This window comes from Melitaea cinxia, chromosome 8, assembly GCF_905220565.1.
Source record: "Melitaea cinxia chromosome 8, ilMelCinx1.1, whole genome shotgun sequence".
Taxonomy (NCBI): Eukaryota; Metazoa; Arthropoda; class Insecta; order Lepidoptera; family Nymphalidae; genus Melitaea; species Melitaea cinxia.
The window spans coordinates 1254031-1279395 of NC_059401.1; the positions used below are offsets into that span (position 1 = coordinate 1254031).

Consider the following 25365-nt stretch of genomic DNA (forward strand, 5'->3'; position numbering starts at 1 on the left):
TAGTTTAGTACCATGATAAGGAAACCAGGATCTGATGATGAAATCCTAGAGAAATCGAGGGAAACTCTCGAAACTCCGTATAACTTTTTACTGGGTGTACCGATTTTAATGATTTTTAATTTAATCGAAAGCCGATGTCTATCATGTGGTCACATTTAAATTTCATCGAGATCTGATTACAACTTTTGGAGTAATCTTTGATAATGCGTATTTACTTGACTATTTTTTCGTCTACCTACGTTGTATTACTTGTCGATGTAATTGAAGTCGCTTTTTTTTCGTTTGCCTGCAAACACAATTATTATGATTTAGCATTAAAAATACACACAACTTCAGATTTCATCCTTCTACAATCAACCGTTTTTTTTTAATTTTAGATATAACGTATATTTTATTTTATTTTGATTTATTTGGAAAACAAGCAGTGTACAGAGACTTAGTTTAAAGCTAATTATATAAAAAAGAAAATAAAAAGACACCATTTAAACTAAATATGGTAAAACAACGTCAGCCGGGTCAGCTCGTCTACACATAAAGAAGAGCCGTCGCTAGATTAGATAAACCAATACCCCAGAGTCCTTGAAGTGTCACCAATTTGCTTATTCGCGACAATCAAGCCGTCACAATTGAACGATTGAGGCGATTGTCTGAGACAGGTATCCTGTGGCCGAGTCCAGTCGCTATGAGCCGGCGAGTGTAGACCGACCACGTGATGAAAATGTTCTCGATAATACTGTTCGCCGTTACAGGTAATCATATATATTTTTTTGTTTATCTTTTTTTTCTTGGCTAGCCCGTAGTTAGGAGTTGCCCTGCTCTCTGCTTCAAGGGTTGAATTGCCGTCTGGATATATTAATTATGTATTTATTATCTCTATGTATATTTATCAATTTATCAAATATATATATTTTTTTTTATAATAATAAATATCATATAACATACACACACGGTCGTCAGTTCCTATGGTAAGCAACTTAATGCTTGTGTTACAGGTAACAGCCGACTGTTATAACTTTTTTTTAGATAAATATACATAGAAATAATACATAGATAAATATATAAATACAAATATTATATTACACCCAGACTCAGGCGGGAATCGAACCCACAACCCGCGGCACAGAAAGCAGGGCCACTACAAACTGCGCCAACAGGCTAGTCAATATATTCGGGTTACATCTATACAAATAAATAAAATTGGAGTGTCTGTTTGTAATATTAAAATAACCGGTTTTTACTAAATGCATATGGATGTATACAAGGTTAATAAGCCAAAAAAAAACATTTTTACATTTCTATCTGTCTGTTTGTTCCGGCTAATCTCTAAAACGGCTGGACCGATTTTGACGGGATTTCCACTGGCAGATAGCTGATGTAGTAAGGAATAAGTAACATATGCTATTTTTATTTTAGAAATTTATTATATATTTTTTTTTAATTCCACGCGGACGAAGTCGCGAGCTAGAACTAGTACATACATGCATATAACGCAAGCACTAGAGAGACTTTTAAAAGCTAACTGTTATGGCGTGTCTAGAAATAATCTATAAGATAAAATACGAAGTTTTTGACTTAATATCAACAGGTTGTATTTTAAATTTAGAATGTCTTCTGCAAAAAAAAAATAATATATATATAATATAATATATATATAATATAATATATATATAATATATACAATATATATATATATATATATAATAACAATATTTAACTTGTTCTAATTAATCAAATATGATTTATTTTGGTTTTCGTTTTGATTGTTTTTATTTATCTGTTTATTTTGAGCTATATTTAGTGTTCGTGTAGCAAAATGAGAATTGATACTCTTCAACATTATCTAAATTTCGAGCCGGACTAAAATTCTTTAACCTTAACGGTATCTCCTGCAGATAATATTTATATGAGAATTTTCATAAAATTGTTGTGAATTACAAAAAAAAATCTTATAGATTACGGTCAGTTACGACATATTTTTAACTTTTGCTTTTACCGCGGTAAAGTCTGTTACAAGTATTGTGTGTTAGAAATGACAAATTTGTCAATTGTATCAAACAAGATTTTTTTAAATCTTCAAAGGTATTGTGATACAAATGTTTGGAGAAATTAATCGGCGTTTAATTACCTATCATAGCATAATTCTTTTGTCTTTAGACCTAAAATAACAAGACATCTTTGCTTTGACACTACATCTAACCAATGAGACTGCAGTTAAAATAAAATAAAAAATGTTTTTCTTTGTTAAACAACAAATTTAGGTCTTAATATTCTTGAAAATTTTAAAGCCTATAGATAAGTCTACTTTAATATTTTCTACAAAATATTTACATTTTTTCATTATGCAATATGTTTCAAGGAAAACCTGTCTCTGTCCTACCACTGTCGTCCATTTCTGGTACATAGCAGTTTTTTTACTACGAATAAATTTATATGAACATAAATATTTACTCTATCTAGTGCAGATAATACGATTTTGCTAATTTTGTGCATTGAACAAAATGCCCAGACTTCTAAATCCGACTAATTCGGTTTCCGGATGATCTCACATTCGAAACATTAATACATCTGTACTGCGGTTACTTGGAAGATAATTTTGCAATGTATAAGAAAACGATATGCGACTACAGTTTTACTGACCGTTCAGTTTTACATTTTAAATTAAATTAGATGATTTTGGCTTTGGTTAGTGAAATAATGCGAAAACATAAAATGGTGTCGTTTTGTCTGCGGTAGAACACCTTTTATAACATATTATGCAGTAACAAAAGCTAAAGAAGTCTTACAACAGTTCAGAGTGAAAATAGTCTTTTTTAACCGACTTCCAAAAAAGGAGGAGGTTCTCAATTCGACTGTATATGTTACTTCAGAACTTTTGACTGGGTGGAGCGATTTCGACAAATTTTCTTTTAATCGAAAGGTGGTGTGTGTCATTTGGTCCGATTTAAATTTATTTGAGATCTAATAATAACTTTTTGAGTTATATCTAATAATGCGTTTTTACTTGACGTTTTTTTCGTCGATCTACGTTGTATTATACCGCATAACTTTCTATTAGATGTACCGATTTCGATAATATTTTTTTTGTTGGAAAGGGGATATCCCTAGATGATTCCCACCCTCGAGTCTCGGTGTAATATAAATATTTGTTTATTTGTGTATTATTTATACGTAAGTTTATCAAAAAAATATCTATATGTAGCTATACCAGTCGGCTGTTATCTATATCACAAGCACCAAGTTTCTTACTTAAGGAACAGATGACCGTGTGTATGTTGTAAATATTTATTTTTTTATTTCTAGAACAAAATCGATGCAATGAATCTCAAGATTAGAACAAAGAACAATCAAAAACCGTGACCGATAAAAAATAAGAACTAGAATACGGTGTATTATATCAGCTAATAATCTGATTTTAAAATATATAATTTTATCAATAAAGTTATACAACAAATCTTAACAGACTAGAAGAATAATTACAATCATGTTGCCAATAAATAAATAAATAAATAAATAGTCACCACGCTGGGCACTCGGGTTGATGAACGCAGGGCTGGCTAAATAATAATAATCTATGAAATAATTAAATCTTTAATCATCTCTAAGCTATTGCTTTTGGGTATACGCTATGTTGACAACGAGAGTAAGATCGGCTACGCGCTTTAGACGATCCTGGCGTTGTAAACGTCCATAGGCAACGGTAACCACTTACCATTAGCTGTATACCTATTCCCATTTATAGTAAACTAGTAAGATTTACAGGTAAACTCTAATATTCTTCCCTCACCTTTAATAAAAGATTATTTCAGCATATCAAGTATCTCATTGACGTGCACTTGCACAGCCCAATTGACGACCACCTTGGACTAAATACGCAATTGTATACGAGTGCAGATAGCTCAACAATTGATTGCTTATTATATTATTTGTAAATTTAGCCTTTATTGATAGGCTAATACATAGCAATAGACGTTTTAATATATCTTCTTTTTGTAAAAAAACTATGCGAACTTTATATTTATTCTCATTTATGAGTAGACTCATCACCTTTGTTTAAGCAACTAGGTCGGCAGTGTACGGCTCACCTGATGTGAAGCGGTTACCGTACCGTTGCCGACACTACTCCCGATCGTCATTGCAACTGATTGATGCACTAACAAAGACGGTTTCCATCCTCGCTCACGAGACATTTATCTAAAGGCTATATGCAGTTCTGTATCATTGTGTTGTTTAGTTGTGGTATCTAACCTGTATAAAGATTATCTTTCTACTAGGAATCGTTATTGGTATCGGTTTGGTGTTCCTCATATTCCAAACGACTCCGGTAACCGCTTAGGTACAACCAGGTGGATCGGACGCTTGTTGGCGACTGTGGTTTAAAACGTATTAAAATATGAAATATGTATAAATTCGTATTTTCGAGCGATCATTAACACTTAGTCAACTATATAAATAAAAATTAAAACGGCGACCCATATACAAATATTAATTGCAGACAAAACCGCAAATACACTTCAAAGTGAATTTATCTTAGGAAATTTTAAGATATATCTAAAGCTATTTATACTGCCTTGATCTGGATCGTCAGATCTTCCTTTGGTCTAGAAATAAAAATAATTATAGTGAACTGAAACGGTCTCATGACCTCGATTTTCCCCCTTTGTCGAGACTTAAACAAACATTCTTGCAATAGTATAACTTATTATCTATAACTTATATTCTACCGATTCTAAAATATTTATTTAAGTAGATTTGGTTATTATGTACAATATAGGTAGATTTTTTTATCGGAGGTTAAATTTTTGTTATTTCTGACTTTACCTTAATCCGGTGCTGCGGTAAGTGTACTCATGCTCCGTACTGCGACTATCGCGTGTTATTTTGATCATTACTGAAGGGCTTACGGAAGGGCTGCACTTCCCGCAGCGCCGGAGCCAAGCGTTACTCTAACCTTAAAGGTGGTAGGTTAATTTTAACAGTAACAGCGGGGTTTAACAAAAATTTAACCTCCGATAAAAAAATCTACCTCTCACTCACTCACTTCAGCCTATCGCAGTCCACTGCTGGACATAGGCCTCCCCAAGTTCGCGCCACATATCCCGGTCTTCCGCAATCCTCATCCAGCCTACACCGGCAATCTTACGTAGATCGTCGGTCCAACGGGCCGGAGGACGTCCCACACTGCGTTTGCCAAGACGCGGTCTCCACTCTAGGACCCGTCTACTCCAACGGCCATCGGTCCTGCGACACAGATGACCAGCTCACTGCCACTTCAACTTGCTAATTCTGTGGGCTATGTCGGTTACTTTCGAATCTACCTCTATTGTACACAATAACCGTAGATTTTAATAACTTCAATCGTACTCTTTTTATTTTTAAATAAGTCAATATCCTGCATTTAACTGTAACTTTCAAACGCGTAAGATTTAAATAGTTAGGTTTTCCAATTCTTACTTTTTTGCAATGTATGCCTTTTTTTTTAATTTTTATGTCTGTAAGAACATTTTACAAAGTATTAATAAAGAAAAATAAAACAAAAATGAGTGAAAACTGATAGTCATTTTCAAGTAAATACGTGACCAAGGAAAAAAGGGATTAATTTTTCAATCTTTTTAATACTTTGTTATAAAAAAATATTAGAATTGAAAAAAATATTAAAATGTGTATGATGTTGGTCGAGTAGTATACAAATTATGGTGTGACCAAGGAAAAAGAAGATTTTGTTTTAATAGAATACCTACTTGATATTTTAAAACACAGCTAGGGTCTAGAGCTATCAGCGTCAAAACTAAGAACTAATATCGACTATCTGTATTTTATAGTCTGTACACACTCCAACATTTTACGCTTGTTACCTTCAAGAACATACAGAATCACAAAACGAAGTCATCAACAATTTTGCAATTTAATCAAAGTTTTATTTATAATACGTGGAAAATAGCATAAAATAGTTATTAAACGTAAGTATTTTATCCATTTTAATCCAATTTATGTACAGTTTTAATGTATACACGGGTTACTATTTACGATAACAGTTGCGCGGTATCAGCTGACTCACTATCGACATGACAGTTTGTCGCAGAGGCCCAAGCCACAGATTTATAAATATTGTTGTCGATTTTGACTGAATTAATATTGCCAGTATAAAAATATTTTTGTATTGCAGTTATAATATTGCCATGTCTAAAATTATTATTATGTCTCATAGAAGGATTTAAGTTTTTGGTGTTTTTTCATCGCATTTTTACATTTAAAACATTTGTTATATGGTATTTACGCTTTTGTGAGATTACACAAAGATACAAGTTATATATTTTGAGCAAATACATATGTATGTATTTTAGAGTTTGAAAGAACCTCAACCCAATATACTGAATAGCAATTTAATTTCTGAATTTAATGTATTACTTTCGATTATTTTTTTAGCTTCCTTGGCGTTCGGCGAGGAAGAAGCCATGAGAAACCTAACGACCGTCACATGGGCTCACGCCGTCAACAACAAAACGTATCTGGAAGCGGCGTTGGCAAGTTAGTTCTTATATTTGTAATTTTTCAAATGGTAATATTAGTTTTATTTTAATAAATAATACGAATTACGGGCTTTTTCACCGGTTATGAATAAAACTGACTTGAAGCGGTTTCAAACAGACAGAGTTTATGATATATTTTTATTTTTCACCGACAAAGTTCACTTTATCCAAAAACTTATCTATATTTGTAACCTGTAGTATAATAATTGAGTTGAAACCACGGTCTTATATACAGTTCGGGCAACTACAGTGGTGGGGGTACGGCGGCTTAATGGTTTACAGCCGCCAGTGGCATGACGATCGATGGTCTTCACACGTCACGCCTTAATGTTTTAAAATATAACCAGTTACAATGAAACGTCACTCAACCGGCATGCGCAGAAGATCGATAGCAGTGACGTACAGCGGCGTTGACGCGAACGAAAAAATATGACATTAAAATACTAATCTCTCACCATTGCAATTGGGCTCAATTTTCTGACCTGTTGGGCTCAATGTTCATAAGACCGTGGTTGAAACAAACCACGAAGTTCTGTTTTACCATTTGCTCATAAGCCTGCTTTTCGTTTTACGGGTTGTGGGTTCGATTACTGCCTCGATTTTGGGTGTGATATGTGTATTTATTTTAATATAAGTATAATGTATATTTACAATATATACTGAAAAAAAAAATGTAGCTTTATCAGCTGGCATAACACAAGCATCAAGTTGCTTATCATAGTAACAGACGACCGTGTGTGTGTAATAAAATATATTTAACTCAAAGTACAAAATATTGAAATTAAAACAAAATTCAAGTTAGTGTAATTACTTATTTTTATTTCACTTTTAATTAAAATAGGCCATAAATTATAATTAAAATATTTTTTATTATAAAGTAATAATTATTTTCTATGCATCTAAGTTGCTTAAAGAGAAACATTTACAACGTTCACACGTTGTGGCTAGCAACGTGTGAGGCTCAAGTCCAAATAAAAATAAAAGAATGAAACATTCAGACATAGAGATTCTATGTCGTTTCTAAGAATACCTTTAATTAGGTACTAAACTCATAAATCTTTAGTTCTTAATTGGAATTCTAAGCATTTTTAAAAGAGCGTTGTTTTACAAAAAGAGATTAAAACAGCCAGTATTCCTTTTTTTAAATATTGTTTTTTTTTTTTTTAAGTTGCTTAAAAACATAAAAGCGGCCAGTATTTCTACTACATATTTATTAAGTGTGACTTTAAATATAATAAGCATATGTATCTATACTATTACTTTTTTCTTATCAATTTTCAATAATATGCTAGTTGTTACTAAGTATTTATTAACTATATTTACACTATACATATATATATAGTCAAATACTTTAATATCAAGGTGTCAAGATTGCCCGAATATGGTCACGATTCAGCTTGTAACATCCCACTGCTTGACATAGGCCTCTTCCTCAATGTGAAAGAAGGATTGGAGCTCAATCCACCTGCTGCTCATCCGCAAGTTGACGGATATATTTATTACTATGAGTACCGGTCGCTATCAGGTATTTATGTTAACAACCGGGACCGACAACTCTCTAAAAAACGGGGGGGCAACCAATAACAGACATCCAAACCGGTAAGGAATCTTTCTACAAATACAAATTTCTATTCTTAAAGAGAACCAAACCCGCAAACCGTCATGTTTTAGGCGCCTACAATCACCAGAGTGGTTGTAGTCTTTTTGAGCGTAACTATTTTTTTTTAAATAAAGTGCAGTAAATGAGTTGTTGTGCTTATATCTCAGTGACGTCTTAATTGAGGGTTGCAATTGTAATAAAATAAAACCGGTCACTTGACATACAGCGCCATCTAGTAGTAAATAGTGTACTTATTTATTAGGACATGAATTTTACAATTTTTTTTTGCTTCAAACTTTTATAATTAAATGCCAGATAATCGATTCACTATTGACAAACTACTGGCTAAAGTCTGCTTCTATTTTTTTGATACTTAAATTAGTAATATTATATATATTGTTCGTCGAAACTAAAAATAACATATTGGTAATGAAAATCACTTTTTTAAAAATCACCGTATTCAAATGGACTCTCAGGAGTTATTGTCCCATTTAAAAAAAAATTATACAACTAGGTCGGCATTTAAGCGTATGGCTCACCTGGTAAGCGATTACCGTAGGTTATAGACGCCTGCAACACCAGAAGCATTGCAAGCGCATTGCCGACCCTACCCCATACTCCCCCAGGAGCTCTGGTCACCTTACTCACCAACAGGAACACAACACTGCTATATAAACAATAATACACTATTATTTATCCGTGATCTTCTATAAGGTCGAGGTACTAACCCCTGTCGGGCAGCTCTACATTTTGTGCAGAAAATTTCCTACTGTGTCAACAAACAATCCATACCTCCTATTAAAAGTCGAGTAGTAGTAAGTACAGATCTAGCACGCAGCGTTAGATGATTACAACCAAAACAAGCAATTTATCAAGGCAATGCTGTTGAGATTTTCGATAAAAATATACACCTATATCTTATTATTTATTTATTTATTCAATAAACAATCTTTTTGTTTAAAATACGTTGAAACAGAACAGACCTAACAAAGCTATATATACACACACATATATATCTAATGTTAATTTTTTTCTTAGTTTTAATGTTCGGTTTCAAACTCCGTCTTTTTAATCCAATCAGTCAGTAAATATCCCACAGCTGGGCAAACCACCCACATGGAGCAATAAGATTTCAATGATAACACATGTTTGGGGCCGATGACTTTACGTGCTCTCCGAGGCACGGTATTCGTATTTACTACTTTTTAACTTAAATTTTACGAGCAACTGTCAATTTGAGTTATTTCTTTAATCTTTCCAGGCGAAGTGTGTATGCTCGAAGCGGATGTCGTCGTGGGTCAGCTGATCGGTAAAGACGGCCCCCCTTTACCTATCATGGCTCACCCCCCAGCAACGACTTCTGACCTCAGTCTAGCAGACTTCCTTACTGGTGTCTCCCAATTCAACAACGTCAACGTTAAGCAGAAAGGGGTCAAGTTGGACTTCAAAAGCATCGAAGCTTTCGAGAAAGCTCAAGATGTGATAGCGCCGTTTAGCAAGCCGGAGGTAAGTTAGGAGGTAGTAGATTTTCATCTATACTAAGGGAACATACCCATACTACGTAAAACCGTCTTCCCCGTTTTTTTAATTTTTAACTCCCCCCTTTTTCCCCCCTCCCTTAATGACCACCTGTTGGATTTAGTAACAAAGCCCAGAATTCGTGCATACCTATAGCTATGAAGCAAAACCTAAAACCACCCCCGCCCCTGTAACCAAGCGCGGTATTTTTAAAGACCCCCCCCCCTCCCCCCGAAATGGGTCCGTAGTATGGGTACGTTTTCTAATATGATATAGCTGAAGAGTTTGTTCAGTTGAACGAACTAATCTCAATCGAATTGATATTTTAAAGTTGGATGATTCATTTATCGAGTAAGAATAAGGGAATAATAGGAGCAGAACATCAATGAAAAATGTTGCTATAAGAAAAAAAAAATCTTTGATAGCATAGTGTATGGGATAGTTATATGCTCGGTGTTTTTGATTCTTTTATTCTGGGTGAGAAAAGGTCGTATGGTATTTTTCATATCGCTAGATGATTAGGGTATCCAGAAGAAAAAAATCATATGGCAGAATCACGTTTGCCAGTCAACTGTAAAATATAATATTAATAATGTTTTCTGTAGTCATGGAGTAATAAAAACATTTACATCCTGAACTGCCATGTTGTGATAGCAAGTCACCATAAAACATTTAAGTAGTGAAATATTTATGACTCATGGCAATAAATAAGCTTGTTGTACCCTAATTGGTTTGAACATATTAAGGCAATTAAAATCAGTTTACAGTAACGCCGAGATGACATTGAGGAAGACGTTGCAAGGGAAAACAACCCTAATTGTTCTTAATATAAGTGCAATATAGGAAGTTGATTCTTCCGTGTACATTTCAAAAGATAATAGGCCTTATTTTATCGTGATACAGTCCATTTTTAATTGAATTATTGTGCATGTGAGTGAATTATTATGAAACGTGTGAGGTAAGGGTGCTATTCACTTTCAGACATAGCTTTATGAGTGTTTTTTGTCTTATATATAAATAAAAATAGTAATAAAAGTAATCTCTTCTAGGGGTAAGCACACACATTTTACGTGAGTTTTAATGACAGACCTTAATATCTATACTTATTATAAAAATAAGTCCCCCGGCCGCGTCTTTCTGTCCTCCTGTCTGTCCTCCTGTCTGTCCTCCTGTCTGTCTGAACGCGATAAACTCGAAAACTACTGAACGGATTTTTATACGGTTTTCAACAATAGAAAGAGTAATTCTTGAGGAAGGTGTAGGTATATAATTTATTATGCTTTTATGTAAATTAGCTGAAATACGGCGACAAATGTTGAAGAGGTCGCAAAAAATCTCGCCAAATGGGAACTTTCCACGCGAACGCCGCGTAAACTAGCAAAGATACAGTTAAGTAATGTACTAGAGAATTCAAAATCTATAAAAATGCTACAAAAAAGTCCGCGATAGCATATCTCTATCTCTTACGGTTGACTTACAATAACCACTTTTATGTTAACATTTTTAATTAAAAACATTACGTTATTTTCAAAGCTATTTTCTTTAGTTCGGTATTAATCCTTATCCAAATGAATATGTTAGTTAGCTTAGTCATTTAATGCAGATTAAAATTGCTCTTTACACTAAATCAATCAGATGAATAGTTTTTGAGATATCGTTGTTAGAAGTAATTAGTAGCGAAACATTTTTAATGCTTGGCGAGCATTGAGATGCCTACGGCGAGTCCATCCCCTCTGCCCCGCATCGCTCGACCGCCTGCTCAAGCTATATAAACCGGGCGATGTAGCGCGCGATCCGCCATAGTAAACAGACTTTGGTAGCAACTGAACGCATTGCGTATATCGACTGTCATCGGCTTACTACGGGTATTGCTGTTCGGCATTAAATCTTGCTATTGGTTCCTATTATTATTCTATTGTTAGTTTTAATTAATTATTTTCATACTTAGTAGGTGGTGTAAGAAACCTTTTAGTTTACTTTCTTCTTTTCGTTTGGTTATTTCGTTACTTTTTAAATAACCAAGTACCTTACTTTTCCGTACTTGGTTGCTATAAATAGATTTTTGTAAATAATTTTCGTGAGTCTATTTAAGTTCATGTATATTCCTTAATTAATTATTTTCATACTTAGTAGGTGGTGTAAGAAACCTTTCAGTTTACTTTCTTCTTTTCGTTTGGTTCTTTCGTTACTTTTTAAATAACCAAGTACTTTACTTTTCCGTACTTAGTTGTTATAAACAGATTTTTGTAAATAATTTTCGTGAGTCTATTTAAGTTCATGTATATTACTTTTTTGTTACTTGGGTGTTGTAGGGAAGTTGTTGTAAATAAATATTATTTAGATTCATTAAACTGTTTCTATTAAGTACCTCTTTATTCACTTTCTTATTAAACTTAGGTAGATAATCATGCCGAGAAGAAGGCCAAATATAGGACGCAGTACGTCTGCTGCTAAAAGACTTCGTTTGAATCGGAATAGTGAAAATAATGAAGAGAGAGAACTGCGTTTATCATTGGACCGTGAAAGACATATTTCGCAAAGACTGCGAGAGTCTTCTGCGGAACGTAACGCACGTTTGTCGTTGGATCGTGAAAGACATGTTTCACAAAGACTGCGCGAATCCTCTGCTGAACGTAACGTACGTTTGTCGTTGGACCGTGAAAGGTATGTTTCGCAAAGACTGCGTGAATCCTCGGCAGAACGTGATTTACGTTTGTCGTTGGATCGTGAAAGACATGTTTCACAAAAACTGCGTGAATCCTCTGCTGATGGTAACGTACGTTTGTCGTTGGACCGTGAAAGACATGTTTTACAAAGACTGCGCGAATCCTCTGCTGAACGTAACGTACGTTTGTCGTTGGATCGTGAAAGGTATGTTTCGCAAAGACTGCGCGAATCCTCGGCGGAACGTGATGTACGTTTGTCGTTAGATCGTGAAAGACATGTTTCACAAAGACTGCGTGAATCCTCTGCTGAACGTAACGTACGTTTGTCGTTGGACCGTGAAAGACATGTTTCACAAAGACTGCGTGAATCCTCTGCTGAACGTAACGTACGTTTGTCGTTGGACCGTGAAAGGTATGTTTCGCAAAGACTGCGCGAATCCTCGGCGGAACGTGATTTACGTTTGTCGTTGGATCGCGAAAGACATGTTTCTCAGAGGCTACGCGAATCCTCTGCTGAACGTAACCTACGTTTATCTTTAGATCGTGATAGACACAATGCTTTAATGGAAACTGAAACATCTGAGAGAAGACAACTCCGACTACAAAACGATCGTATTCGGCACATAAATTTTAGGAATAATATGCCAACTAATGGAACACAAAATAATAATAGATGGTCCAATAAAGAGTACTCGGCAATGAATTACAGTACAACAATTGATTATCAAAATTATCGTATCGTTTGTATAGGTTCTCCTTCCATTGTTTGTCAATACTGTTCGACACTGAGATGGAAAGATGAGTCAAAAGGTTTATGTTGTTCAAATGGTAAGGTAAAATTAGATGAAATAGGTGCTCCACCTGAACCTTTAAATTCTCTACTTGATGAAAGTCACCCAAAGCATACAGAATTTATGCGTCATATTCGGCGGTATAATAATGCGTTCCAGATGACTTCATTCAAAAGTCAACGAGTAGTTGAAAACGGCTTCATGCCAACATTTAAAGTCCAGGGCCAGGTTTACCACCTTGCAGGTAGTCTTCTTCCACAAGTTCCTGACGACCATAAGTTTTTGCAGATATATTTTATTTCCGATCCTGAAGTTCAAGCAACGACTCGATGTAATATTAGTAATAGTAATTCAAGAACACCACTTGATAACTCTATAGTCAGGTCATTGCAAAACATGTTGCATTTGCATAATAGATACGTACAATCTTTTAAAACTGCAATGGAAAGTATCTCTCTCGATGTCCCAGATTACAATGTAGTAATTCATGCCAGCAGGGTACCTGACGGTGAACACCGTGGACGGTATAATGCTCCTTCTACCAGTGAAGTAGCAGTTGTCATTGCTGGACAACAATTTGACAAAAGGGATATCGTTCTTCGAAGCCGCGACGAAAATCTCCACAAAATTTCCGAACTACATCGTTCATATGACAGTCTTCAATATCCATTGATGTTTTGTCGAGGTGAAGACGGATACACAATTGATAATCCCCAAGTTAATCCTTCTACAGGAGACAGAGTACAGAAGAAAGTTTCATGTATGAATTATTATTGCTATCGTTTAATGGAACGCCATAATCATTATAATGTTTTACTAAGGTACGGAATGTTACTGAATCAATATGTTGTAGATCAGTATGCTAAACTAGAATCAGAACGTTTAGCTTTTATACGAAATAACCAAACACAATTACGCGCAGAAAATTATATACACTTACAGGATGCTTTACATTCTAATGAACACACGACAAACAATATTGGGCAGCTGGTAATATTACCGTCATCTTTTACTGGCGGACCAAGATACTTACACGAAAAAACTCAAGATGCCATGACCTATGTCAGGAATTACGGGAAACCTGACCTCTTCATTACTATGACCTGTAATCCTAATTGGAAAGAAATAAAAGATAATCTGCATTCCACCGCAACACCTCAAGACCGATATGACATTTTAAATCGTGTGTTTCATTTAAAAGTACAAAAACTATTACACTTAATAAATAAGGTAAACGTATTTGGTCCGACACGCTGTCACATGTATACGGTGGAGTGGCAAAAACGTGGGCTGCCACATATACATTTGCTTTTGTGGCTGACAAATAAAATCAGGCCCGACCAAATTGACACAGTTATAACGGCAGAATTACCAGACCAAGACGAAGACCCAACATTGTATGACATCGTGGTAAGGAACATGATTCACGGACCCTGTGGAGCTTTAAACCCTAACTCGCCATGCATGCATGAGGGAAAATGTTCAAAAAAATTCCCAAAACCATATCAGAGTCAAACTTCAACTGGTGATGATGGCTATCCAAAGTATAGAAGATTATCACCAGAGGATGGAGAACGCAAGGCTGCTATTCGTAATTACGAAATTGATAACAGATGGGTAGTGCCTTACAATAAACTATTATTAAAAATTTTCGAGGCGCATGTTAATGTAGAACTTTGCAGTTCCGTGAAATCAATAAAATATGTCACTAAATACATCAATAAAGGAAGTGACCAGGCTACGTTTAGTTTACATTCTACAAATGAAGTAGAACAATTTCAATCTGGCCGCTACATTTGTAGTTCTGAAGCACTATGGCGGATTATGTCCTTCAATATTCATGAAAGAGCACCAACTGTCACACACCTCGCTGTTCATTTAGAAAACGGACAGCGGGTGTATTTCACTGAAAATAATGTAAATGACATTGTGAATAATCCAAGAGATACTACTTTAACAGCGTTTTTCAAACTATGTGCAGAGGACGACTTCGCAAAAACTCTGACCTACGACAAGGTGCCTGCCTATTATACCTGGAATCAAAATACGAAAAAATTCCAACGACGAAAGCAGGGGGCGGTAGTTCTCGGGTACCCTGGCGTGAGAAAAACAGATGCTCTTGGAAGGGTGTACGTGGTACACCCTAATAATGCAGAATGTTTTCATTTGCGGTTGTTACTCCACGTTATAAAAGGCCCTACTTCGTTTAGAAGTCTCCGCACTTTTGAAGGTGTAACTTACGACACATTCCAAGGGGCTTGCAAAGCTATGGGCCTCCTCGAAGATGACAGTCACTGGGAGAGTACGCTCTCTGAAGCAGCCATATGCTGTTCACCAAAATCACTTAGGTGCCTTTTTGCCATTATGATATCGTTCTGCCAAATCACGGACCCGCATCTTCTTTGGCAAAACTATCAGGAAAGTATGTCCGAAGATATACTGCAACGCAGACGACAAGAACTGTCATCAGATGATTTAGAGTACGACCAAAATATTTTTGATGAAGCTTTAAATGAATTAAATAAAGAGGTCGAATCTCTATCAGGTAAAAGTATAAAAGATTTTGGTTTTAACTTGCCGTTAAATTCAAATCTTTATGCAATGAACAACATCGAGGATTTACGAGAGACTGACTATGATTACACCCAACTCTTACAGACAATTCAAGATGAACATCGCTTAAATCCAGAACAAAAAATTGTTTACGACCAAATATTGTCATCAGTTAATAGTAATGAAGGGAAAATGTTCTTTCTAGATGCACCCGGGGGCACGGGTAAAACATTTATAATTAATTTATTATTAGCAAAAGTAAGGTCTGACAGAAAAATTGCTCTTGCCGTGGCGTCGTCCGGTATTGCAGCCACACTTTTGAAAGGCGGGCGAACTGCACATTCCACTTTCAAACTACCTTTAAAAATTTGCAGTGACGACGTCTCTAGCGTTTGTAACATCTCAAAACAGAGTAAAACAGGTAAATTACTGCAGGATTGTAGCTTGATTATTTGGGACGAAGCTTCCATGTCCCATAAAGCATCAGTTGAGGCATTAGACAGGACAATGCGCGATTTACGCAACAGAAATTGCCCAATGGGTGGCTGCACCGTTTTGTTTTCTGGAGACTTTCGTCAAATTTTGCCAGTCATAGCAAGGGGGACTAGAGCTGACGAAGTCAATGCATCACTCAAAAGATCTTATCTTTGGCCACATATTACAAAATGTGAACTTAATACAAATATGAGAATTTTGTCCTCCAGTGAAGACAATAAACAATTTTCAAATAACTTACTTCAAATAGGTAATGGTGCATTTCAATCCGGAAATGTTAAAATCAATCTTAGTAACCTATGTGCTTTGGTTCAAAATGTGGAAGAATTGGTTGAGACCGTATATCCCGATATTACTAATATAAAAATTATGGTTTACGTAAATTTATTTATTCTCATGATTTTGTATGATCTTATTCTTCTGTAAGTGTATGTATGTATTTTTTTTTAATGTATTTATAATTCTATTTATATTTATCTACTTTTGCACAATCCCGCACTTTGTTACTAATAATCTCCTTTTACCTGGGGTTGTCTGGAAGAGATTGCTTAAAGCAATAAGACCGCCTTTGCATGCTGTCATTGTAACTACCTTTTGTTTAATTTTATTTCTGTTCTGTTGGTTTTTTTTTCTTCTTTTTTTTTTACTACGTAAAAGTGTTTGATTATATGTATGCAAGAAGTAATAAATAAATAAATAAATAAATAAAAATAACTACAAAGACTTTATGTTGGTTTAAGGAAAGGGCTATATTGGCACCTACTAATGAACAGGTTGATAAAATTAATCATTTAATTATTTCCAAGTTTGAAGCACCATCACAGATATACTATTCAGTTGATACAGTTTTGGATACCGCAGAGGCAGTACATTATCCAACTGAATTTTTGAATTCTTTAGTTCCTCCCGGAATTCCTCCACACAAGTTAATATTAAAAGTGGGTTCACCAGTGATATTACTTAGAAATTTAAATCCCCCAAAATTGTGTAATGGCACGAGACTCAAAATAGTTAAATTAAAAAACTTTCTAATCGAATGCACTATTTTAACTGGCTGTGGTACTGGTGATACTGTTTTAATTCCCAGAATACCGATGATTCCCTCCGAATTACCCTTCCAATTCAAAAGACTGCAATTTCCAATCAAATTAGCCTTTGGTATTACTATTAATAAGGCACAAGGCCAAACTTTAAAAGTTGCAGGAATAGATTTAACTGATCAATGTTTTTCTCACGGCCAGTTATATGTTGCCCTTTCAAGGGTGACATGTAAAAATAATCTGTTTGTGTTTACTAACAATCCGTCAGAAGTAATGAACGTTGTGTATAAGGAAATATTTCAATAGAAATATTCCTTATACACAACGTTTCAAGTAAAAAGTATTCACTTTTAAATATCCGGTGCCTACCTTACAGCTTCATCATCAACAATGTGTAGATATCTTTGTCATCACATATACTTCTTTATCTATACCTAAAACACTGGATGTGTCTATAATATGAGAGGAGTTATTTCAATTACTCTAGGCTCCCATCACCACATCCTGACCTGGTTACTATAGGACCAGCTGCAATGTTTACTCTTTCAAACATAATAAGAATTATCCAAGTCGATACACTGGCCTCGAAGTAATAGGGAAACATAGTCATTATTGGGGAGTTTCGACGATGATATGATATACCTAATCATCGTATTTTTAAAAACAGACAAACAAGTTACACATAAAAATACCAAAATCGTCATAGGTTTGCCTATAATATTTAAGAAGTTCCTGCGATTTCACCAGGATCCCATCATCAGATCCTAACTGGACAATGGGACCACCTGCATACGCACCATATATTAAAAAACATCCCTACGAATTGAGAACCTCCTCCATTTTTGAAGTCCGAAATCCACGGGCGAAGCTGCGGGCGGAAGCTATCTATATAAATAAAAATGAATGTTGTTAAGCGCATAACTCGAGAATGGCTCGGCTAATTTATTTTTTTGTATGTTCCTTAAGGCCCACGGAAGGCGTTAATACAAAAAAAAATTTACTATTGACAGAACGAAGTCTGTCCGGGCAGCTAGTAATATATAATTATATTTCTCCTGTGCGTGTGTTTATCACTAAGCTTCCAAACAGCAAAAACGATTTGGTTTAAATTTTGTATCTATATTTCTATGAGATCATGGATGGTTTGAACGGACGATTAGTTACAGATAGATTAGACGATCGTAGCAAAATTTGTAGCTGTATTCCGAGCAGGACAACGTCTGCCGGGTCCGCTAGTATTTTATATAATTTGCACTTATAATAAATTGTTGAAGTAATAAATAATAAGTAATGTAATGGAGGAAACGATACTTTTTTTTAGTAAAAAAAAAAATGCGAAATGAATGCTTACTTTTTTTCTGGATTAAACGTTATGTAACTACAGTAGCTATCTCAAGTTGATATTCTGTAGCTGTGTGTCTACCACACTGGAGTTTATTTACAGCAGAGTTTTTTTTTTGAATTAAAACTTAAATAGGATTTCTTTATTAGTCACTTGGACTGCGATTTCACCTGATGGTAAGTGAATATGCAGCCTAAGATGGTGCGCGCTTGCCTAGAAGATATTTATTCGCTCTTGATTTAAAGATACCCATGTTATAATTAGTTGGAAAAACGGAAGCCGAAAGGGCATTCCAAATTTTTGCGGTGCGTATTAGGAACGAGAAAGCAAAGCGCTTAGTGCGAGATCGTGGGATTTCAACCACGTAGCGGTGCAGATTCATGCAATGCCTTGCGGTTCGGTGGTAGAAAGGTGACATATTAAAATACTAGCAACCAAAACGAAACACACAATCAGATGACCACTGCTTATATTAAGTTTGCATCTGGATCAATAAAAGTCGCTGATGATCTTACTTATAATAATTTTTTTTTATTTAATAAAAAAACAAGCTTTATACAAATTCGCTTAAAATAATAAAGTTTTCTCTTAAAACTTTTACTATCAACAGATAACTTCTTTACACAATTCACATGATAAAAAAGCTTCTCGATTGATTCAAGTACTCGTATTTATTTACTTTGAAAAGTATAAAAATTAAAATCAATTACATCCAGTTATTTAATTTACTTGTCTAAGTAAATTTCGACAAGCTTATATATTATTTAAGATGTGTAATGACGTTATATGTTTTTAGTAAAAATTTTAAAGAAAAAGATTATTTTATTATTTTTGCTGTGCTGTGTGGCTACGGCACTAAAGAATTTAGCCATCCCCTCTCTTCCCGTGGGTGTCGTAAGAGGCGACTAAGGGATAACAAGGTTCCACAACCACCTTGGAACTTAAGAAGCCGACCGATGGCGGGATAACCATCCCACTGCTGGCTTTGAAATACACAGGCCGAAGACGGGCAGCAGCGTCTTCGGTGCGACAAAGCCAGTACTGCGGTCACCAACCCGCCTGCCCAGCGTGGTGACTATGGGCAAAACACATGAGTTCACGTTATTTTTGGCGTGAACTTGTGGAGGCCTATGTCCAGCAGTGGACTGTATAGGCTGTAATGATGATTATTTTTCATCACTGGACAGGTTCTCAGTCTTGTCAGTCATTCTCAGCGAATCCTTTTATTTAATACCCATGATGTAGGAAATCATAAAAACTTAGTTTGGCATGCTTAAAAGCCTGCAATGTTGGAATTAGAGTAGCATCACTTTATTTTTTGAGTTACTCCTAGCAAGCCCTTTCATTTGCTATCTATATTGTGGGACCGTATTAAAATAAACTAGTCCGCCATCTTTGAAAATGCGCCAATTGGATTTAGAGTGACGTCACTTCATGTTTGGAGCTATTCTTAGCAAGTTCTTTCATTTAATACCCATATTAGCGGATCGTATTAAAAATAACTACTCCGCCATCTTGAGTGTGGACGCCATGTTGGATTTAGAATGACGTCACTTAACTAAGAATACAATTGTCATCTAAACTAAATATGCGTACGAAATTTCAGCTCAATCAGTTAAAAAACATGCATCAAAATTGAGTTGCATGATTTCACCCTAACAACACATACTTATAGACATTCAAAGTTAAATAAAGCTTTCAAAAATAAAATTCTGTAGCGCGACGTAGAATGAATGGTAACTTTAATGCATTGTAAGCGTCTCCCCCTGTGCGGCCTGCTTAATATAGTTATTATTACTGTCAATAAAAACGGGAGCCGGCCGTAGACACAGAGACCCAGTTTTTTATCGTTCGCTCTCGATTAACTTTTTTAGAGACAGTATTAGATGCACATGATAATATATATTTTTTGTTAAGCTATTTTAAATGTTGCTCGCCAGCGATGTATTAATCTGTACAAATAATAGCTTTTGCAAGGGACTTCGTTCTGATGATCTATTTTTTTTTGTTCTGGTATAAAAATAGCCATATGCGATTGTGGATTGAAACCTAACTCTAAGCTTCATCCAGATCGGTCCAACTGTGTTGACGTGTTTGAGCAGCATATATCCATCCAGACTTTGACATTTGTAATATTCTATGAAAATGTTTTAATCGTCGTCGATATCTTATTAGATTTCTTTTTCAAATAAAATTTCTGTTTATTAAGAAATAATAGGCTATAAAAACTTCATGCAATGAACCGTGGAATTAGTAACATCATATACTGTTAAAGGATTGTTTGGAGTTATTATATGCGTGAATGAGAAATATTACTTTTATTGTTAAGAAGTTAAGTTTTATTGTTATAGTTGTTTTATTGTAAGCTCGTGGCATAAACAAAAATGATCAGTTCGCAGAGTTACAAAATAAATATTTTTTTCCTTATAACATCGGCTACCTGCCAGTAAAAGTCCCGTCAAAATCGGTCCAGTCGTTTCAGAAATTAGCCGGAACAGACAAACAGACAGACAGATAAAAATTGTAAAAAATGTTATTTTGGTATATGTACCGTGTTATCATCATCCATATGCATTTAGTAAGCAGCGGTTATTTTAATATTACAAATAGACACTTCAATTTTATTTATTTGTATAGATTTGTTCTTATCTATTGTTTTGTCCTGTAATGAATAAAAAGATAATTCGATTATATTAGTGGATTGGATATTAGGAGAAAAATGTTTAAATGCTTATCCATAACTTAAGTACGAATTAAACTTTATCAGCGACCGGATAAATAGTGTATTTAGATGAATTTAAAGACGATTAGGCAATCATTTTGTTCGGTCCATATTTTTTATATCTGGATCATCTCAAAATTACACATTACCAAATGTTCTCAATTTAAATAAAATTCTAATAGTTATACTATATAAGTTGCCAAATATAATATTGCATAATTTTAATTTGGAATAGGTAACATTCCCGCTCTGGCTGAATGCAGACATCCTACCTGGTCCAATAAAAGCGACAACAGAACCCGTGGACCCCGTTAAATTCTTAGAACTGGCGTCCAAACACCCGCGGGCCGTTCTGTCCATTGGATGGACCACAAACTATGGCGGTAATATCACTGAAGGCGAGTACAGCCGAGAACAGATCGGAGCAATGCTGAGGCTGGTCAACGAACACCACGTTAACCAAACTGTTACATTTCCTGTAAGTATTTTTTAGTAACTAGGATGACAATCATATACAATCTTCTTGAGGTTAAGTGGTAACCAAGCCTATGGACGCATGCGACACCAGTTATATCATATGTTCGGTGACGGCACTACCCTCGACCCAAACTTGTATAAAAACACAGTTTATATATATTTTTTAAAATGTAAATGCAGAGTTTGTTGTCGGTTCTTTTCTGCAGAATCTACATTCCGAAGCAGTGGTAGTTTCACTTTTAAAAATAATTAAAATTTCAATTTGTAAAATGACGATTGGAAGGTGCTTTTGAAGCCTATTTTAATAGAGATATTTTTTATTTTGATTTTGATCGCAAACTATTAATGATTATCTAAATATTTTAATCGAGTGTCTTAATTTATTTACCCAAATTGTGATTTCCAGGTTCGTGCTGGTCTAGCCTCCAACAGCCAGCCGGTCATTCTAGACATTTTGAGGGAAACCACATCCCTTAATTCATCCATCACGGTCTGGTCTAGCGACGGTGACAATGTGGAAGTGGAGAGACTTCGGGCCCTCATCCTGACCGTGGGCCTGGAGAGGACCTATCTCGACGTGCCCCATGAACTAGCTGCCAAGCTACACCTACCACCCCCGAAGGCTAAATCCAAGAATTAAATAAATTCTCTTTATATTATAGTCTAGTTATAGACTTCACGAAGATCTTGTGTTTTTAATTTATAAAATTTATTTAATAATTTGACGTTTATTATTTCAATTGTAATGTTTTATTTTATTTTCATTTGAGTTTTTGAGGTTGGTTATTAAATTATTAATCAAAGTTGATCTATAGGAATTTTTCAATAATCGGTAATGAGTTTCATTGTTCACTTTCCCGATTTCAAGACAATTTGTTGGTTTTGAAAGGATCAAATGTTTCGCTACGTACTTATGTATATCAAATTATTTTAATGCAAAATTTTAATAATAGATTAACTTACACCATTAGTTCAAATAATTTGGCAAATTATGTAACACAATTAAAGAACTACGTAAAAACTTGTTAAAAACAAGACTGAATTAAAAATGGGCAATGGGCTTTGCTAATAAAAGTGCCAGGAAAAATATTCTGGAAGATTTTAGTCTAAATTCACTCAGTCAGTCAGTTCAGTCTTGCAGTCCACGGCTGGACACAGGCCTTCCCATTTTCGCGCCAGACTTCCCGGTTTTTTCGCAAACCTCATCCAGCCGGAGGATGTCCCACACTGCTCTTACCAAGACGTGGTCTCCACCCCAAAACACGTCTGGTCCAACAGCCATCGGTTCTGCGACAGCCCACTGCCACTACAACTTTCTAATCCTATGGGCTATGTCGGTTACTTTCGTTCTCTCACGGATAGTCTCATTTCTGATCCTATCTTTGACAAGACAACACAAGCATAGCCCGTTCCCTTGTACGTTGAGTCTATTTAAGTGTAATAAAGTCGATTTTAAGATAAATGACAATTTATAGTGGAATAATAGTAACCATTTATTAGGAAAATATAAATGTTTGTAATTAAATATCTATTCGCCCATATCTGAATAGCCCGTTGGCGCAGTTTGTAGTGGCCCTGCTTTCTGCTCCGCGGGTTGTGAGTTCGAATCAAGCCCGAGTCTGGGTGTGAGTTCGATTCAAGCCCGAGTATGGGTATAATTGTTTTTTTTTTTCTATATTTCTATGTAATATGTTTGTAAATTTTTTTTAGCTATAAAAGTCGACAGTTACCTATAACAGAAGCATTAAGTTGCTTATCTTAGGAACAGACGATAGTGTGTATGTTATAATATGATATTTATAAAATATTATTTATTCTAGCTCAATGACGCGGTTACTTCATTAGAATTCTATCAAACACCACGGCTGACGTGAGTTTAGCAATGACAATTGAGCATCACGTGGTCGCCATATGTTCCCGGGTCGACAGACTTTCTACAAACTGTCACTAGCATTTTCAATCTCTCTATTGTTTAAATAGTAAAGTTGACAATCGCTTGTCTAGCTTAAGAATAAAATGGCACGAGTCACGGCAGACAAGGGGGCGCGGGCGTTCTGTTTAGATTCAAATTCATATATTTTTCTATCTTCTAATACGAAGCGTAGTTGTTTCAGTTGTGACCAGATTTTGAGAAGAGGTTAGCTAATTATTTAAATCCAATGTACGCATTATTAATTAAATACACATGCTATTATATAAGGCTATGAGTGAACCAATTGAAATGTATTATAATATTGAATAGTATGATAATGCTACATTTTTTTTTTTTTTCGAATTGAAGAGTGCTTTTGGCCCTAGCGGCCTTTACAGCGTCACCGGTGAGAGGGGCCGGGCACTTAGGCAAGCCGGCCGCGAAGGAAGAATGGGAGCCCTCTGGGAGAGCTCGGGGGGGGGGGGAACGTCCGCCCTAAGGGTGTCTCCTAGCGAGATCGCACCTCGGCTTAGAGCGTCGTCGGGGTGGGCTACATTTTTAAGTGGGATTCCATCCTTATGGTGCTGAAATACACAAACTAAATATTCACATATGTATATTATGTTGGTCAGCCAGTATGCGTATATACTAATTAATGCTCGTACCACTTTCCTTATAATCTGTTTCTAAGAACGCATCTCGTTACAATAAGAATTGTAGATGCAACTTCTCTGGAATGTTTCAATGGTACTCATTGTCCGTGGTATAAAGCTTGCATTTATTAATTGCCTTTTACTTAATACATGGTAATGAAGATGTTTCACAGAACGGTGGATATGATGGAATTAGTATCAAGTTGTTTTGTATATTTTATATATTTATAACTAAAGATGAAAATGATAAAAGAATCACTAATAATTTTTGAGAGTGATTTTTAATCACAGAAAATCACAGTCAAATAAAAAGTACTTATTTATTTATTTATTTATTATTACCTACTTATCTTAAATGGTGTTGTGTTCTGCGGTGAGTAAGAAAGGCCGAGAGACTGGAGTGCTCTATTTTGACAGCGGATATAACGTCAGCAAGACGCTTGTGTTAGTTTATGATGTTGAAGGCGTACATAGGGAACAGTAACCACTTACCGTCGGGTGGTCTATGCGCTTGTTAGCTATCATACGGCATAAAAAATGTCTAAAATGTATTATTAGCATCGTTTTTATAGGCATGTCACATCTTACAAACGTAAATAAATATTTCACGATAATTTAGAACAAGTTATTTTAGGTTTTTAGTTAGGGAATAAACGATGGAAAAAAATATTTCTGGTAATTATTTTAATATATAAATAAATTCCTATAGAATCTCTTTAGTTAAATAATGTCATACCGTGGCTGGCTGTGATTAAAGTTTAAATTAAAGTAGGAATATTGTTAAATTTGTTTAGATAATAGCGACCCGCCCCAGCTTCGCATGGTTTCAAAAGCTATCAGTGTTCCCTCTACTACATTATGCATGTATTATACATATAAAGCTTTCTATGGAATCCCTCTATTTACTTAAGAAAACCGCATCAAAATCCGTTGCGTAGTTTTAAAGATCTGCAGGCTTACTCTTGAAACTCGATCCTATTTGAAATTTAGGATTGGGATCGAGAACTTGTCAATCGGTACTCTTGAACAATACACTAGCGCACGATTTGACTCAATTGCAGTGGAATTT

The 25365-nt window shown here is 35.2% G+C and overlaps 1 protein-coding gene across 1 annotated transcript; it reads left to right on the plus strand.

Moving 5' to 3' along the window:
- Window positions 1-641: 641 nt before the first annotated feature.
- LOC123655527 (protein FAM151A) lies at window positions 642-22397 on the plus strand. Its single transcript, XM_045591301.1, has 5 exons — window positions 642-749; window positions 6424-6525; window positions 9389-9633; window positions 21490-21732; window positions 22138-22397. The coding sequence occupies exons 1-5, from the start codon at window positions 713-715 to the stop codon at window positions 22369-22371; spliced, it is 861 nt and encodes a 286-aa protein (XP_045447257.1). The 5' UTR covers window positions 642-712; the 3' UTR covers window positions 22372-22397.
- Window positions 22398-25365: the final 2968 nt, after the last annotated feature.

Excerpts from the sequence above, each read along its gene's own strand:
- LOC123655527 (XM_045591301.1), top strand. The coding sequence starts at position 713 with ATGAAAATGTTCTCGATAATACTGTTCGCCGTTACAG. Across the intron at positions 9,634-21,489 it reads CGCCGTTTAGCAAGCCGGAG|GTAACATTCCCGCTCTGGCT; the intron begins GTAAGTTAGGAG and ends AATTTGGAATAG. Across the intron at positions 21,733-22,137 it reads ACCAAACTGTTACATTTCCT|GTTCGTGCTGGTCTAGCCTC; the intron begins GTAAGTATTTTT and ends TGTGATTTCCAG.